Here is an 18,509-nt window from a genome sequence, read left to right as displayed (position 1 = left end):
CCCTTCTATTAAGGAATCGCAGGGTTTGATTGGCTAGAAAAAAATTAATTCACTCATTTCTTTGTTTCTATTAGACAGAAAGAACTTTTCACGCAGCATCTCCCATTGGCCTGTACCTCTCATTGCCCTGTAACAAAGTTCAAATCTGTGTATGAAAATTTTATCCCATGGTCCTTCAACCAGAAATGTGGCTCTCAACATCTCCCCATTACAGAAGATTCCTGTCTGCCTTTTCACAGAACCGTTTAGATTGGAAAAGACCCTTAAGATCATTGACTCCAACCAATAACCTCGCACTGCCAAGCCCACCACTAACCATGTCCCCAGGTGCCACATCTACACGTCTTTTAAATACCTGCAGGGGTGGTGACTCCACCACCTCCCTGGGCAGCCTGTTCCAGTGCTTGACAACCCTTTTGGTGAAGGAATCTTTCCGAATAGCCGGTCTAAACCTTCCCTGGCACAACTTGAGGCCATTTCCTCTCATCCTATCACTCGTTACCTGGGAGAAGAGATGGACCCCACCCCACCCCAGCCTCCTTTCAGGCAGTTGCAGAGAGCGATAAGGTCCCCCCTGAGCCTCCTTCTTCTCCCAGCTGAACAACCCCAGTTCCCCCAGCAGCTCCTCATACAACTGGTGCTCCAGCCCCTTCCCCAGCTCCGTTGCCCATCTCTGGGCCTCTGGTGCTCCAGCACCTCAGTGTCTGCCTTGTTGTGTGGGGCCCAGAACTGAATGCAGCATTCGAGGTGCAGCCTCCCCAGCGCTGAGTGCAGGGGGACGGTCGCTGCCCTAGTTCTGTTGGCCACACCATTTCTGATACAAGCCAAGACGCTGTTGGCCTTCTTGGCCACCTGGGCACACTGCTGGCTCATATCCAGTCTACCACTGACCAACATCCCCAGGTCCTTTTCTGCCAGACACTCTCTCCCAAGCCTGTAGCACTGTGTGGGGTTGTTGTGCCTCCAGTGCAGGACCTGGCACTCAGCCTTGCTCAACCTCTTACCATTGGCCTCAGCCCATCGGCCCAGCCTGCCCAGACCCCTCTGCAGAGCCTCCTGTCCTCCAGCAGATCAATACTCCCCCCCAGCTTGGTGTTGTCTGCAAACTTACTGAGGGTGCACTCGATCCCCTCGTCCAGGTCATTGACAAAGATATTAAACAGGACTGGCCCCAGCACCGAGCCCTGGTGAACACCACTTGTGACAGGCATGCTGGCACACTGCTTGAGGTTCCTCAGGCAAGCTGGGAGGTTATCTCCCGAGTACAGACTGAAAGGGAAACTTCAGCTCTGTTGAAATCAATGAAGTTTGGTGGTTGGCCTTAGCAGAGCAGTTAAGTCTTTTTTAGGTTAACAGCATAGTAAACAATTTATTTTAGAAATGTTGTCTGCTCAGGGTTCCCTGAAGGTCATCCTTATGTCCATGCTTACCTGCCATTGACCATGAGCATTCTCTTGTGACCTCAAATGTTTCATGCATGCTACCACCTCCAGAGCCCATCTCTCTGGGTAGATACATTGGTAAGGACATCTGACAAACAACTGTCAAACTGCCTGACAGACAGCATGGGGGTGGCAGGCAAAGGGGAGGTAAAGCATGACAGAGTTGTGGTTGTTCCCTGGAACACAGGTACGGATGCTACAGCTGAGCATGACTGCAGGGAGCTCCCCACAGGCTGATCTTTTTGGGGAGCTATGCTGAAGCGAAAGAATACCTAAGAGTATACCTATACTATGCAGAGAAAGAGATTATAGTGATTTCCTGAAGTATCGCAGACCTGAGCACTGTGGGGCACCGCACTGGGATCTATTTGCAGGAAGCTCCTTGCAGGGCTGTGGACTGTATCTATATTATATTTGGCACAAGGACTTCTGGTCCTGAATGGGATCCTTGGGCAGTGATGCACTATAACAATTAAATAATGATAGTAATAAAACTTGCCTACCCAGTAGTGTACATTTCACGCAAGGTGAGATGGCATCATAAGTAAAGCAGTTCTTCCACCTTGTGGTGAGCCAAACTGCTGCTGGAGGAGTTTGTACATCAAAAATCAGACTGCATGCAAACACTATGAAACAGAGCCAGCACACAAAGGGCTATTGTTAGCGCAGGACCTCTCTTGCAGACCGATGCTACAAATATTCACTAGCCCTGTTTTGTAAGGTCTTGTGTCAATGTTTGTGTGCATGTGTACACTTATACACGTGTATATAAACGAATAGTTTTGTAATGCCCTCTAGCGATCCCAGCCCACAGATGCTAGGAGACGTGGTGTAACAACAGCTGGTGTGTCTCTTTTATCTTCCTTGGTTAAAAAAGGCCTTTATTCAATGCAACGTGCAAGCTTTGACACCCTGATAAAATGTACCGGTGTGGGAACAGAGTGTGAGCGCATCACAGACATGGAAAATGTGATCTCTTTAAAAAGTGATTGTAGCCAGTTTCTGCAAGCAATGCCATAGAACTAGAACCATTTGGCGGCAGTGAAAAATTAATCTGTGCTTCTCTCCTCATTTCTACTCTCTGTCTCTATTTTCTGCTTTTTACCTCCGGCTATTGAGGCAATCATATAGTCTTTGTTGTGTGCATCAGGGCACAATTCAACACAACTGGGTCCAGCATCTACAGTCAGTTGCCACAGAGTAAAGCCCGATTTCAAAAGCAGTAATTAAATGTCAACTTTGTATTAATGCAATAGAGGTATATTGAGATATATAATTTTGTAGTACATGTTTTACATTTAGACACCTTTAGTCTTTATGGGTGGAATTCATCTCTTCTAACATCAGATGTGTAAAATACAGGTATCTGGTCTGAAGTGGTCACCTTAGTTCCCTCTATAATCAATACAGATAGGTACTTCTGGAGGATAATTCATGTAATCTGAAAAAAGATGTGTAAAATACAGGTATCTGGTCTGAAGTGGTCACCTTAGTTCCCTCTATAATCAATACAGATAGGTACTTCTGGAGGATAATTCATGTAATCTGAAAACAGATGTGTAAGATAGGTAGAGTGAGTATTTCTCCAGGTGTCTCCTTCTGCCTTCATTGACTAGAGTCTAGACAACTACCTAGACTAAAAGCAGATGAACCATTTAGAGATAGATAAATCCATACTAATCTTTTAACATACCAGTGATCTGGCATAGTGATGTTATCAGCACCTCTCACAATAGTTTGCCTTGTTTTAATAAATCCAGCAGATTCTGGCATTTCATCAGAGGCTTCTGCCACCCCTCCCCTGGATCACTGCTGGCGGTCCCTTGCCCAGACTTCCACAAAACCACGGCGAGGCCTTCACTCTTTTCCACCTGTTGGCACAGGTAAGCCAGGCACAGCACCTACATTAGTTAAGTCCAAAAGATCTTATCAACAAACCTCTGCAAGATAGCTTGGCAGCTGGGAAGCAGTTGCTTTATCTCTAATTAGAAATGGGTGGGTTAAAATCACTTTTGATAAACCAGATGTTTTGAAATAAGCTGCTCTGGACAAGAGCTATGCACAAGAATAACTAAAACATTCTCAGACCCATTGGCAGATGTCTTCAGTAATTCCTAGAGATTTCTCTAATTACATCTTATTGCTATTTATATTATTAGAATATTATTATATTATATAATTATACTATATTATAATAATATATAATAATATTTTAAATTATTTAATTATTTAATTGTTATAAATAATAATTCTCTAATACAGTAATTCCATAAGATCTCTACTAGCTAAAACCCCCTGAAATAACTCCCAACCTCACCGCCGCGGCCCTGCCCCGGGGCCAGGCCTATCCCTCATTAAGATGGCTGCCAGGGCGAGCACGACTACAACTCCCAGAAATCCGTGCGCCACTCCGCCATCTGATTGGTTTCCTAGACCCGCGGGGAGCCAATAAGCGTCGGGTCCCCCCGCCCTCCTTGGGGGTGTGGTCGCTCTGGCAGTAATGCATGACGGGAGTTGTAGGCTCCTTGCCCTGGGGGCAGCGGAGGGCGGCGGTAGCCGGGGCGGCCTACAGCGCCTGCGCGGCGGCGGCGGGGCCCGGCGGGCCCGGCGCGTGGCAGGAAGCGGAAGGGGGCGGCCGGGCTCTATCCCTGACGTGTCTCTCCGAGGCAGCTGCCGCCGCCGCTCGCTCTTGCCTCCCGTCCGGCGGCCGCCATGGGCAGTGAGTACCGGGGCGCCTCGGCCGGGCGGTCGGCGGGCGGGAGGGGACGAGAGCGGGGTCTTCGCGGAGTGCGCGACGGCCAAGGTGCCGCGGCTCGGCCACCGGCTCCCTTTTCGCAGGCGCCTGGGGATGGGCCCTCCTCAGGGGCGGCGCGGCGGCCCGTTCCCCGCGCTCCCCTCCTGGGCGGCGGGGAGCCCCTCTGAGGCGCCGGGGCCCCATGGCCCTGGGGGCTGCCCGCCGGCGGCGGCACTCCCGCCGTGGTCAGTCCTGCGCCCATTTCCCTTCTCTTGTACAGCAGCTCCCTCTGGGTTATCCCACCCCCATCTCGCGGTGAAGGACCCGTGTCCTGGTGATGGCAGATGTCCCTAGGGAAAGGGACCTGGCGCTGCTATGCCCGGCGGCCGGGCCGCTCGCTTGGCGGGCACAGCCAGCCCCAGGCCCGGGTGTGCTTGTGCCGTGAGGAGACAGGGAGCGACGGGCAGTCAGGCTGGCGATTGCTCATAACGCTTCCAATTACCAGAGTAAACTATAAACAGTGATCTGAAGTCTGGAGGTAACCTGGGTGAATGGCAGTCTTCAGTCTGCTACTTCGAGAAAGAGCTGCTTGAAAAATCATCTTAGTCAATTGGAATAGTATTGTAGATGTAGGGGAGAATCACGATTTGCGTGAAGTTTAAAACCACAATCCAGTGTAACTTCAGGCAATTAATCGTTTGACATGAAGTAAATAATTTTTATGGGCTGGTTTTAAAGTGTTACAAAACTGCCGCTGAAGTTGCTGCCTTCTACAGAAAAGTGGAAAGCCACCAGTAGTTTCAGGTCTTCTGCATTATCATACACTTTTTAGTTCAGATCAGCCCAAAATATAGGTGCAGTCTGAGATTCATCTGAAGAAGTTAAGCATTAACTCTGTTCAAAATCAGATCTTTGCTCATAGGAGAACTTGTGACTTTGCAGATACCCTCTTCTTTTGTATGCTTATTCTAAGACTCAGACTTTTCAGATCAAAGGCTATGTCCTTTTGACTAGGAGGAGATCATTGCATGAGGTGTTCTGTAAAGTAACTTGAATTGTTGCTTATGACAGCATGAAGGAATTCTTAAGCTGTATGGCCTAAAAGTATTGTATTTCAGGTGGTGTATTTCTCAAATACCAGGTTAGGGGTGAAGCTATTATTAAATAAAAGTTCAAAGGTATTGGTAAACTCATGCAAAACAATGGCAAGGCATTTTTTGCACTGTCAGTGTACTTAGTAAAATGGGAAAACTCTTGACATTTTTCTTTTTGTTTCCAGTCCATGCTGTACTTATACAGAGATTCAGCTAGTATGGTATATTTAGAACCGATAAGAACTTTTTAAAAAATCAAAACAATGATATACATTTGTCCTTAACTGAGACTTTTAATATGTAAAGTACATGTCCAAATTCAGTTTTACTTGAGCTTTTCCCAGTGTTTGTTGTATTTGTGTGTTCACTTTGTCTTTTAACTAATTTCCATACAGTAAAATTTCTTGAAGTAATCAAGCCCTTCTGTGTTATCTTGCCTGAAATCCAAAAGCCAGAACGGAAGGTAAGTTAATACAATTTTCTTCACAGGTTTGTATTTGTGTAATATAAAATGTTTACAGCTTAGTTTGCATTTGTGGGATTAGGATTTTATTTTTTTTCCTCTTCGGAGAATGGCAGCTTTAGACAAAATTGTTTTTAGTGCAGGGCTTGTCTAGCACACCCTGTATTGTGGGTATTGTGGATACGGTTGTACAAGAATATATTTGCTGGTAAATGCAGTTGTGCAGTTGTGGTTATGCCACAGCAGTGAAATGTTGAAAGCAGTACATACCGGAGTGTAAACTATAATAGTTTAAAATAGCAACTTGAAAATCTTTGCTTCTTCAGTTCTAATCTGAGGTTATTTGCTAAGATAAGCTTCTCTATTTTTTTTTTTCTCACCACAGGCTCTTTCTTAGAAAGATACAAGACTCATTTCTGTGAAAATACTAGAATTACCTTCCATTGACATAAGCTTGTCTATTTGGGTTAAAGTTTCAATAAAGCTTTGACGTTTTCCTTGGCCTTACATAGTATAAAAGGGATGAACAGTGAGTTATTTTCTTTAGGATGTCCTGTACTTTGTCCCTCACGAGAAAATCAAGTGTGCTTTAGCTACTATGAAAGTTTGCCTGATTGACTAGATCTGGTTATCTTGACAGCTTTATCATCTTTGGTTGCTGGTTTTTGGTTTTGTTTTTTTCCTTTAGATTCAGTTTAAGGAAAAGGTACTATGGACAGCTATCACACTCTTCATCTTCTTAGTATGCTGCCAGGTATGTTTCTTTCCCTTTTTTTTAAGGAAGAGCTAAAATGTTTAAAGGATATTATGAAGTCTCTAATTTAATCCATTTTTCCTCTGTTGGTTGGAAATGCAGATTCCCTTGTTCGGTATCATGTCATCAGACTCTGCAGATCCTTTCTACTGGATGAGAGTGATTTTGGCATCAAATAGAGGTATGGCCAGTCTTTCAGGAGGGTGGGGTTTTTATAGCTTGAATCAAAACATCTTTGGACATGTTCTTACGTTGCACTCCAACAACGAAAATATCTGAAGTAGAGGGGCATAAGTCATTTTATGTATTATGTAAAATCATAATCCAGGGTGGCATTGGGAAAGGCATAACTTAGTGGACAAAATGAGTTTATGGTTGGCTGTGTGCAATGTTATATGTACAAAAATCAAGGAGCATTTTGGAGTGAAAAGGATTAGGGAAGAATTACCTGTATTGCTGCTGTTGCTGTCTTTTGTATATATTTCAGGTGGTTTATGTTTCAAACCATATTACATGAGTGTTGTTTTCTGGGTGACATCTTTGAGTCTGTCTCACAGAAGACTAAAATTCATGATAACTATTTTATGAACTTTATAAATAAATTTATGGTTTTATATATATGTAGGGTTTATATAGTATATATAGTTTAGATTATAAAAATAGTTTATAAAAAAAGCCTCTACATTTTCTTGTAGAGGGAATGGTGACAGTTTCTTGAATTCACTTTGTCATTATATATCATTTGAGCTATTTATTAGTTTATATCATAATGAGATGTGCCCATATGCATGCATGCAGCTTGGTGTACTCCTGAAAAAAGTTTGGGTTTTCCTGTTTAAAATTACAGATAATTAAGTGACTCATTGTCAAAGGCAGAAAGCAAATTCCTATCTTGTCCTGGTTTCAGCTGGGATAGAGCTAAGTTTCTTCTTAGTAGCTGATACTAAATCCAAAACACAGCATTGTATTAGAATAATGTTGATAACATACTGATGTTCTAGTTGTTGCTAAGTAGCGCTTATCCTAAATAACAGACTTTTCAAGTTTCCCATGCTCTGCCAATGAGCGGCTGCCTAAAAAACCAAGAGGGAGCATAGCCAGGACAGCTGACCCGAACTAGCCAAAGGGATATTCCAAACCATAGAACGTCATGCTCAGTATATAAACTGGGGGGAGTTGGCTGGGGGCCACCAATGGCTGCTTGGGAACTGGCTGGACATTGGTCAGCAAGTGGTGAGCAATTGTGTTGTGCATCACTTGGTTGGTTTTTTATTCCTTTCTCTCCCTCTCTCTTCTTTTCATTACAGTTATTGTTATTGTTGCTATTGTAATATTGTATTTCAATTATTAATTTGTTCTTACCTCAACACACAAATTTTACTTTTTTCCCCAATTCTCCTCCTCATCCCACTGGGGGTGGGGGGAGTGAGCAAGTGGCTGCGAGGTACTTAGTTGCCAGCTGTGGTTAAACCACAACTGTTCTGGATAACAACAGTCTTTTTCAGTGAAGGTGTTTTTTAAAAGGTACTAAGGAATATCACATTACTCATCAGACTGACTTTTAACTTTCTGCTATTTAAATCTTTTACATTTGTGGAGGTTTGGAGTTTTATATTTTCTCCATCATGGCATAAAGGGTGGAAAAAAGCAGTTTTGAACTTCAGAGGTGCCTGGGTATGGTACACCCCATTATTTTCTTTTGTTGCTCTTCCTGTGTCCGTCAGGTACACTGATGGAGCTGGGGATTTCACCTATTGTCACTTCTGGGCTCATCATGCAGCTCTTGGCAGGTGCTAAGATAATTGAAGTTGGTGACACCCCAAAGGACAGAGCTCTCTTCAATGGAGCACAGAAATGTGAGTAACAGCTGATATTCAAGGCTGATGTTCTAGAGTATCTAAACTTAACAAACAGAAAGTGTAAACTTACTGTGTGATGAATGTTCGAGTCGGGTACATGGGTTTCTCTCATGCTGTGTGTTCATGTTATGCCACAGGTTTCTGTCTTTAATCAGCCTTTTACTGTCTGCTTTCTGGCTTGTTAGCTGTTTAGCTTCAGAAAGGTTTGAAAAGGAAAAATATCTGCGATTGGCACTGCTGCTGTAATCTCACCAGTTAAATTAAGTAATACGTAGACTGTGGGGACTGAACTTTTCAACTGTGTTGGACAGTGTTAACCTAGAAAAGTTACTATTAGGATGTTTGTTCTAGTTTCTACCTTGCAGTATCAAGCATGGCTTGTTCTCAGCAATAAGAGATCTCTGTGCTCAGTTGATAAATGGCTTTTAGAAAAATTTGAGTGTTCTTTAGCTATTTGATGCTGTATCGCACTATTTACTGATCTGTTCACCGGGAAAACAATTCATAAATTGCTACAGTAATATCATAACACCCTCAGTTTTCAATATCTAAAGCAATCTTCAGTGAAGTGTCTGTGTGTATTTGTATTTTTAGTGCCAGATTTCAAACACCTTACCTTTGAATTTAAACATCCTGTGACAATGTATTCCTTCCCAGTTTTCTCTACAAAGGGAAAGTGATTTGTATTTCTCTAATTGCCCACTGACCTAGATGTCCAGAACAAATATGTACTTTTTTCTTCTTATTCCACAGTGTTTGGAATGATCATTACCATTGGACAGTCTATTGTCTATGTAATGACTGGGATGTATGGAGACCCATCTGAGATGGGTGCTGGTATCTGCTTGCTTATCACGATTCAGGTGATTTCTAGTCCTCTCTTGCTTTCCCTCTGAAAGGGTCAAAAAGTCCACCTTACGGACTGCCTGCCCAACATGCAGAGATTGAAGTGTGCCTGCTTCCTCATCCATGTGTATATATATATATATATATACACACCTTCCTTCTCTTTTAATACAAGTTACTTTTTTAACAAAATTTAAGAAAGGATGGGACTAATGCTGTATTTCTTTCTTTACTGTAGCTATTTGTTGCTGGATTGATAGTTCTGCTCTTGGATGAACTCCTGCAGAAAGGATATGGTCTCGGTTCTGGCATCTCTCTCTTCATTGCTACCAATATCTGTGAGACTATTGTGTGGAAAGCATTCAGCCCCACTACAGTGAACACAGGACGAGGTAATATGGCATAGTCTGTTTTCTTTACAAAATTTTTGTACAAAAAAGGCAAAATCTATTTTTTGCAGTATGTCAACTTAAATGGCAAACGCTGCTGCTAGCATCTTGGCTGTGTAATTGCCATGTAGTGAATCTTGTTAAATACAGCAAGTGCTCCTACGCAAGGTGCAACTACAAAGACATTTCTCTTTAATTTTGTAGTGTCTTTCAAGATATTTCCTGAACTTGAATTTCTTACGGTGCCTCCATTAAAACTCACTAGTGGTAGACTGCCATTGTATTATGGTTGCTTCCCAGCTTACTGACAAATATCATCTGTTTCTTTCTGCACCTTGCATTTTTTTCAATCTTTGCCCCAAAGACCTTATTCTCCGAATGTTACAGAAGGTGATTTTGTTTGGTGCTGTATAATAGAAAACATAACTGAGGTTATCGTATTTGCTGTAATGCAAACAATAACTTGTGTGTCACTGTGAATGATACTAGAAAGCATGCTGCCTCTCTCATCCATTTCTTTTGTTTATTTGGTGGGGAGGAGGAAAGGGGTAAAGACCCTAGTGAATGTCAGTATTTCTGGAGACCAATAAAATTATCTCATTTGATCATTGGGTTATGATTTAGTTTCTAGGCCACTACAGGGAGATTTAAAAAACAAATCTTGGACATAACGTAGCTGATACGAAGGATGGCAGTAGGAAAAGTCTGACAGCATGCTCTAGATGCAAGAGACTTGGAGATATATCCCATTCTGAATCCTCTAGTTCAGAAATATACCTAATGGGACAAAGCGCTGAAGTTTGGAGATAATCACAGCACACCTAACTTGGTTTTTCTTTTCCTTTCCAAGGCATGGAATTTGAGGGAGCCATCATTGCTCTGTTCCATCTTCTGGCTACTCGTACAGACAAAGTCAGAGCTCTTCGTGAGGCTTTTTACCGTCAGAATCTCCCCAACCTTATGAACCTGATTGCCACCATCTTTGTCTTCGCTATTGTAATTTATTTCCAGGTCAGTTGGAATAACGAGGCCTGTGAAACTGTTGATATGGAAGTAGATCTGTAATCTGCTTCCTTTTATGAGAAATTGTATTTTCACTTTCTAGTGCCTTCAGAAGACTCATTTTTGTACCTGCAACGTTTGAATGTTCATTTAACGCTAGCTTCTCTTAATCTTACTGTAGCCACATAATAGACTTCAGACCTACTTTGGTCACTGAAAAAAAACCCACATATGAACATGTATGTGCAGTATTGTCTAACCCAAATGCTCTTGCTTTTTACTGGAAAATACTCTGAAGTCTTCAAGCCTGTATGTCTCTTGCTGTTTGTTGCAGCAAACTGCTGAGGAATATAGAAGGTTTTAATGTTTCTTTTCCGGGACACTATGTTCAGTCTTCTTGAAACTTTAGATTTCTTCTGATGTCTGTGTCTTTCCATGCCTTCTTATATGTGTGTGTTTAGACAGCCCTGCAGGCTTCCAGGCCATTTGCAGAAGTGTTCACATGGATAGCCTTATGGGTAGAGTATGTGTAGTTGCACAAAATGATTGCAGGGGTTTTTTTCTGTTGCTGTCAAGGAATTGCAGTTGCATTTATGACCTGTGGTATGGGTTCATGCCCAGTTGTAATGGGGGACTTTCTTTTGAAAACTTTTCAGGGCTTCAGAGTGGATCTTCCTATCAAATCTGCTCGCTACCGTGGCCAGTACAACACCTACCCTATCAAGCTGTTCTATACTTCCAACATTCCCATTATTCTTCAGTCTGCCCTGGTGTCAAACTTGTATGTCATCTCCCAGATGCTTTCTGCTCGCTTCAGTGGCAACTTACTGGTTAGCCTGCTGGGCACTTGGTCTGTGAGTATTCCTTCTAATCTTGCGTAAGCTTTATAAGACCACCATTAAAATGCATGGCTAAAGAGATGGTCTCTAAATATTAAGGCACACTTCTACAGGTGGTCATGTACACTGAAATTAGTCATTTGTTTAATGGTAGAGTATGAGACCAGCTGTCTTGAGTGTAGATGTTAGGTCTCCATTTAACTTTTACCTTGGACTGTTCTTTGCTGTCCTAGGTATTTTTGCTGTTCATTATTGTATTCGATTTCCGCTTTAGAAACTGCTTGTCATAGTAAAGTTGAATCTCTGTGTGCTGCTGTACTGGTAATGATACACAGTGATATGAAGGTGATAGAAATCCAGACATAGCCTAATGGCTAAGAAATAGTGAGGTCACCTAAGTTACTAAAGAAAAGGTGACTTCTTTCTTCTAGGACACGTCATCTGGAGGCCCTGCTCGTGCTTACCCAGTTGGTGGACTTTGTTATTATCTGTCACCTCCAGAGTCCTTTTCTTCAGTGTTAGAAGACCCTGTACATGCAGTTGTTTATATTGTATTTATGCTGGGCTCCTGTGCTTTCTTCTCCAAGACATGGATTGAAGTCTCTGGCTCCTCTGCCAAAGATGTAAGTTTTAAATGACAAATTGTGTAAGCTTACGTGATGAGAACAAATGGGCTGTTGTAGGAATAAGACTGACTGTCTTCTGAAATAGCTATTTTGCTGGTAATCTTGGTAATATTTATTGTTTGTATTGACAGTGACTGTGTCTTTTTTTGTAAGTGGGGAAGATGGGGGCAGAATGGGGGTAACTTTTTCCCTGTTTTCTTTACTGCTTTTTCAAGAACAGCGGCAACAAAATTGCTTTCATTGGCATTAGGAAACTTTCAGCATTCCTGTGTAACATCTCATCAGTGCGAGGGCAGGCAAGGTAACAGGAAAGGTAGAAACTTTCTGTGCCAAATAACAGATGCACTGTGTACAAGGCAGCTGCCACTTAACTTCCAGGTAAAGCTTGAATACCCATGCCTGGCATAGAGAATTCTTAACTTCTTTTGGGGGAAGATTAACTAGAGGTTGTTATTTTTAATTTGAGAGCACTGATAACAGAGAATATAGTGCAGTGCATTAATGTACCTGAGCCTAGCTTCTCAAAATTTCCATTTGCTACAGGATATTTGATATTCAGCAACTGTATCATTCTGAAATTGGAATTGGAAAACAAGATGGAAAATAGTTGTCATCGTGGTATGTTAGTATTGTTTGGTTTTGGGTAGGAAATCAAGCTTGGCAGCCATATGGAATAGCTTAATCCATTCTTTAACAAATATGTAATAGTTGCACAGTTACTGTAACAGCGTGAGCACTCTCTCGTTTTGGACTTGAATTTAGCTGCTTGTCAGGCATGCAGGGAGACACTCACAGCCATGTATAGCCAGATTTTTATTTCAGTATAAACCAATGTACAGCTTTTAACACTTTAATATACTTTCCTCATACTGAATAAAATTATTTTAATTTCGCGTAAACAAGGCCATATAAAAATTGGTGAATCATTACTTAAATGTTCACTATATGGTGGAGGACTGGTAGCTTAATCATCTGAAAGTGTGTTTTCTCAGCACATTAGATTCAGTGACAAGCACTTTTAGAAGGTCCCTTGCTAGAGTTTGTTACCCTTTGTTTTTAGTGAAATGTTTGCAGGGCTATATATTGTAACCCTGTGCAATTGCAGAAACCCAGTTTAAGAGTAATGTCCCAAGAAGGCGTTCTTTTAAATTTACGGTTTTTAATATGGCCCCACAAACTGTTTCCCACATTCATTTGGACTAACTGAAATGGTGTGGATGCTTTATAGGATTGTTTTGCTAACATCTACTAAACACTAATCAGGAGAAGGGTAGGTGGCAGAACAGGAACTGAATGGTGTATATGAAAGCCTACCAATTTCCAGAGTTTCCTTGTCTAGGTAGGACTAGAATTATCCAAAAAGCTTGGTGTAATTGAGAGTGTGGAAAAGTGCCTGTGACTGCAACCTATCTGAAGTTAAAATACTGGATATTTTAAACTCAGATGAATAATATAAAAACCAAAACCATGCCAGAAAACACCTGAACACACCACCATTTACTGAAATGTCTTGCTTCTGTTTTCCTTCCCGTAGTACTGAGTTCCATGGCCTTGGCAAATAATGCTAAACTTACTTGCTCCATTCCTTGATTGAATACAGGTTGCCAAACAATTGAAAGAACAACAAATGGTAATGCGAGGCCACAGAGAAACTTCCATGGTACATGAACTAAACAGGTGAGCTACACATTTCACAGGCTGTTTATGCAAGGTGTTATGGGGGAAAACACATGGCAAACTTTGCTTTGACTTCCATTTTCTAGATTCTAGAACAACATTCTTTCAGCTTCATAACGTGTGTGAGACGCAGAATATTGTCTTGTTAATGGAAGGGTGGTACAGTACAGCATATTCTCGCCTTACAGCTAAGAGAATATGCCTTAAGTTCTGGGGGTTGTATTTTCCTGTTCTTACTTCTTTTATAGGATAGCTAATAATGAGCATTTGAATTTACTTCACTACTTCAACCTGATGCACAAGTTGGGTTTTTTTACTGTAATTTTTAATGTGTTATGTCTTGAGTACTGTTTTCATGCAGACCTTGCTTCTAGAACAAGTAGTTACTTAAATCTACAAGGTGCAGAGGTAGGCAGGGGTCAGCCTCTAGGTTTTCTAACTGCAGAGTAGGACCTATTCATCCTTCATGTTACAGAAAAGTTATCTTAACTTTAGATTTCAGTCGTCTGCAAATGAGTTGAAGAGCTAGTAACCATAAGCTTAATCTGTGTGCTTGATTGCATGGTAGACTGCAATACCTTCTCTTCTTAGCTTAGCATTTTTTTTCCCCTCAAATTGGGTTCAGCTTTTTATTTCCTTACCTGGTATACTGGCACTATTGCACACTTCTTACCTTGTATTGTGGACCCAGGAGAGAAGGGAGTATTCTGCTATTGACTCTTTTCCTTTCATCTAGTTTCATTCTTGGTTTTTTACCTACCTGGTTAGATTATCTCTGTAGTGTTCTTTCTGTTCTCAGTGGGACTGGTTTTCTACAAAAAAATCTGCCTCTAATTTAGACACTTCCCTTAGATCCCATATGCCACTAACCCTAGAATATTTGTTAGTATCCTGAGCAAACCTGGCACCTTTTCTATTCTCATTTTGTGTTTTACAGGTACATCCCGACAGCTGCTGCGTTTGGTGGTCTCTGTATTGGCGCCCTCTCTGTGTTGGCAGACTTCCTTGGGGCAATTGGGTCTGGAACTGGAATTTTGCTTGCTGTCACTATCATTTATCAGTACTTTGAAATTTTTGTAAAGGAACAGAGTGAAGTTGGCAGTATGGGAGCTCTTCTTTTCTAAACCTAGCTTCTCATGGACCCAGGAAAGAGGGGAGGAACATTCTCAAAATATAGCCAGTCAGGTGAAAAGAAGTAAAATAAACTTGATAATGCCATTCTATAGGAACACATATTTTAATAATGTTTCCAAAGCGCATTCCCTTATGTTCAAACTTTTCTAGCATACTGTTTGCATTTTATAAATTGATGAGGAAATATGTACAAAATATTTTTTTTTAAGAAAGTTGTTTGTTAATTATGTATTAGGAGAATCAGCTTTCTGAATTGGATTTAGTTCAATGACTCTTGAAATTTTTTTGGAGCCCCTTTCAAATTTAGTATACCTGAAGCTTTTACAGGTTTTAATAAATGTTTGTTAAATGAATGTTTGGAAGGGATTTTTTTCCATTTAACTTGTTTTTGCAGCTCCTTTGCAATGGTGGTCAGAAAAATCTCTCCCTCTGATGCTCAAGTTCCATAATTACAGTTATAAGCACAAACAGTGTTTAATATGTTCAGGTTTGTGTTTGGGGTTGTTTTTTCAGTATGGCAGATTTGGAAGGCAGTTGTTTCTTTTTACTAAATGATATCTCTAACTCCAAATGTTTTGTCTTGTAATCACTGCGCTAGACCTTGTCAGATGTTGAATATTGGCTTGAGACTGTTGTCAAGTTTTTGTATAAGGTGGGAATGTGTTCTTTCCCACCACCCCTCCTCTATAAGCAGAAAACTCAGGTCAATCTAGATTCTGCCAGAGTCTGTGCCTAAGAGTTGCAACTTCAAAACTTGGTCATACTGGCAGCTTTGTAAAACATTCTAATTAGTTTTCATTGCCATTAGTGGTAGTTCTGATGCTAGCTGAAAGAAATGGATGTTATGGCTGCTTAGATGCAAATCTGCTTGTGCTCTTTGCTAAAGCTAAGTTTCATTGATATAATTAATTCTGGTCTTGTAGCAATCAGGATGTTATCTGACTACTCATACCTAGTGAATTCTGAGTCTCATTGCCACAAAGGAGTGTGAAAAGAATGTGTGCTACTTGTCTATTTCTATAGGCCTAGATATGAGACCCTTGTCAGATAACTCTTGTAAGTTGCTTATGTGGAAGCCTTTTCCATCCTATAATGTCATTGATTCGAATGGTGCATAGAAAAGTACCTTTTCAGAAGGTATTGGGACTCCTGTTTTTGAAGATCATGCCTTCAAATTGGAGAAGTTACATTATTGGCTTTAATGGACCAGAATAATACTTAATTTTCCATTTTAATTTAGATTGTCAGTACTAATCAGGTGCCTAGGACCAAATGCAAATATCTGTGTACGAGTCTTGTAAATACACTTTTCCTCAATCAGTATTGGACGACATGGAAACCAGAATGAGGAGTTATAATATTGGAATGTTTCTCTACACTGCATCAACATGCCTTCTGTGCATTTTGGCATGTTCGGCTAACAGTATATGAATTACTGTTTCTGCTTGGCGTGTCGGGACTCTTACATACCCAAGGAGCACGGATGACATCCAGAAGCCCTTGTTAATGCACTGAGCTCAAATACCAAATGTGTGAGAAGTCTGCAAGTTCTGGATGAGATACACCTATCAATCAAAGTGAAACTCCTGGGGTGAGGATCACGATTGGGAAAGGGACAAAAAGTATTAGGATAAAGTACCCGTGAAATGCTCGCTACCAATCATTCACTATTACTTCACACTATGTTCAATAATTTTCCTGTCTTTTGTAGAAAGTACTAGCATGCCACAGCACCATTTTGATGTGAAATAAGGGACGGTTAATAAGTGACTTTCAAAAGAGAGGGAAGGAGCGTGGTATGGTTCTTCTGCTTTGGGGATTTTGTTGTTGCTGTTTTTTTTTCCAGGAAGCCCAACACAAATTTTGTTTTGAAATAAAAAGGACTCCACTTTTGGGCCCACAGCTCTGGCTGGGCTGGAGCTGTACGTGTATTTTTGGTCATATCTGTTTGGACCGGTTGCAGTTTAGACCATTAGCTCTTCAGTGTCTAAGCAGCACTTGTTCTATGCATCTGTACTTCTGTTGTCTAGTGGTGAAGTCTTTGTTATCAAGCAGCTATGTCCTCAAAGCAGGACCTGCTGGTCATACAGCGGACGTTCACAAAAAAGAAATAATACCTAAACAATCTGCTTTATAAGGAAATAAAGTACATCTTTGGAGCTAATGTTTGGCTTTTGGTGCTTTGAATACTGTTACGATTCTAACACTTGTTAAGTAATGTTGCCTGCCTACAAGACTCTGAGTGATCCCTCTCAGAACAGCTTGTTTAAGAGTGTCAGTGTAAAATAAAGACTAATTGTGTGTACTCCAAGGTCTTCTCTCAACAATAGGTTGCCAAAATAACAGAACCTTACCCATTCCTCTGGGCTTTCCTGTTCCAGAAGAATTGTAATTCAGAAGGCATTTCACAGGCAAATAGTGGGAGAGTGAGGTAATGATGCATCAGTTTTAACAAAAACTGTATTTCCATATGAAATGCGTGCCAGTCTTTTTGTAGCATGACTTTAGTAACAGGAATTAATTGAAACAACACAACTCAAAGCTCATGATACTCCCAGTATTGTTTTGCCCTCTGAGTTTTTAAACTTAACTTGGAGTAAGGAAAAAAAAAATTTCCTCCTGACTAGAAATACTCTAAAAGCAGTAGTACTTAAAAGCAAATTTATGTAAAATACTGGTACTGGGTGCAAGAACTTTGTCCAAGATGCTGGTTGTGTATGAACAGCATTAGTCGTTCTAAACAGCCGCGTGATTTCTCCCTTGCTCTTTTACGTTCCCTCGGGAAACTTGCATTAATAACTGTGGTTGCTGTAGGAATATTATGTTGTTGCACGTATGATCAGAGAAGTAATTGAAGTCACTGTAGATGAGTTATCAGCAAGACAGCTAGGTGAAATACCAACACCGAGGCAAAGTCTGAGATCCTCTTTCTGCTGGTAGTATTTCAGTGCAAAATTATTCACACAGCCTCTTACGCGCTGTCGATTTCATGTGAAAGCTTGTGCCACAGCACTGAAGTGCCGAGTATTTGATTTTGTCCCCATCACCATTATTCATGAGGCCTTAAAAATCATCTGGTTTATTTCTAGTTCACTAATTCCTAGGGCCTATCTCCATATAATTTTGAGATGGTAAACAGAGAGACTTTTTTTTTTTTTCTTAATTCCTTGAACGTTTTGTTTGTTGTTGGATATCTTTTGTTGTTGTTTAAAAACAAATTCCCTTTGGCTGCAACTGTAAAGGTTGTTGCCTTACTCCAAAACATTTCATGGCTCTGCTCTGTCGATTTCTTCTGGGGATAGCCCTGTCCCTGTACCGTAAACATCTGTGATTTGTGAAATAGATTTCTCAGCCAGCTTTCAGTAAAGGAGGAAGCCGAGTGGCCTAGTAACCGCTTTTCCTAATTATTCTCTCTTACAGCGAGCAATAACAAGCTTTAGGCAGCCTTCAATTTGATCACCGCTTTGGGGAGTTGTGTGCAGGCTTTTGTAAGCTGCTGTTTGCTTACCGACGTGGTGTGACACACTGACAGGTCCTCAATCAGCCCTCGCTGCCTGGAATACTGAAGCTGCCTCCTGATGCCCAGCCGGGTGCTGAGCGGCCGTTCGAGTCCTGGTGCGCGGCTTCCCAGCGACAGGACGGTGCGGGGC

General features: G+C 41.4%; 1 protein-coding gene and 1 long non-coding RNA gene across 2 annotated transcripts in view; one reads left to right on the top strand and one right to left on the bottom strand.

The window, feature by feature from the left end:
* Nucleotides 1-4,016: 4,016 nt before the first annotated feature.
* Nucleotides 4,017-17,023, top strand: SEC61A1 (SEC61 translocon subunit alpha 1). The gene is made up of 12 exons (XM_080385420.1): nt 4,017-4,161; nt 5,666-5,733; nt 6,422-6,487; nt 6,590-6,668; nt 8,212-8,343; nt 9,100-9,209; nt 9,431-9,584; nt 10,432-10,592; nt 11,240-11,437; nt 11,854-12,045; nt 13,649-13,725; nt 14,663-17,023. Exons 1-12 carry the CDS (start codon nt 4,155-4,157, stop codon nt 14,847-14,849), a joined length of 1,431 nt encoding a protein of 476 aa, XP_080241546.1. The 5' UTR covers nt 4,017-4,154; the 3' UTR covers nt 14,850-17,023.
* LOC308063023 overlaps nt 16,005-18,509 on the bottom strand; it is a 19,866-nt gene continuing 17,361 nt past the window's right edge. The window contains exon 2 of the long non-coding RNA XR_013927823.1: nt 16,005-18,482. This is a non-coding gene — a long non-coding RNA (uncharacterized lncRNA). The remainder of the gene's footprint in view (nt 18,483-18,509) is intronic.

This window comes from Falco punctatus (assembly GCF_963210335.1).
Source record: "Falco punctatus genome assembly, chromosome: 4".
NCBI classification, from domain to species: Eukaryota; Metazoa; Chordata; class Aves; order Falconiformes; family Falconidae; genus Falco; species Falco punctatus.
The sequence above is the reverse complement of the archived record's forward strand: the minus strand, read 5'-3'. Positions and strand labels throughout refer to the sequence as shown.

What these genes read in the sequence shown, in the direction of transcription:
- SEC61A1 (XM_080385420.1), top strand. An exon ending in CTTCAATGGAGCACAGAAAT is followed by an intron (nt 8,344 to 9,099) that starts GTGAGTAACAGC and finishes CTTATTCCACAG; the next exon opens with TGTTTGGAATGATCATTACC. An exon ending in TACAGTGAACACAGGACGAG is followed by an intron (nt 9,585 to 10,431) that starts GTAATATGGCAT and finishes TTCCTTTCCAAG; the next exon opens with GCATGGAATTTGAGGGAGCC.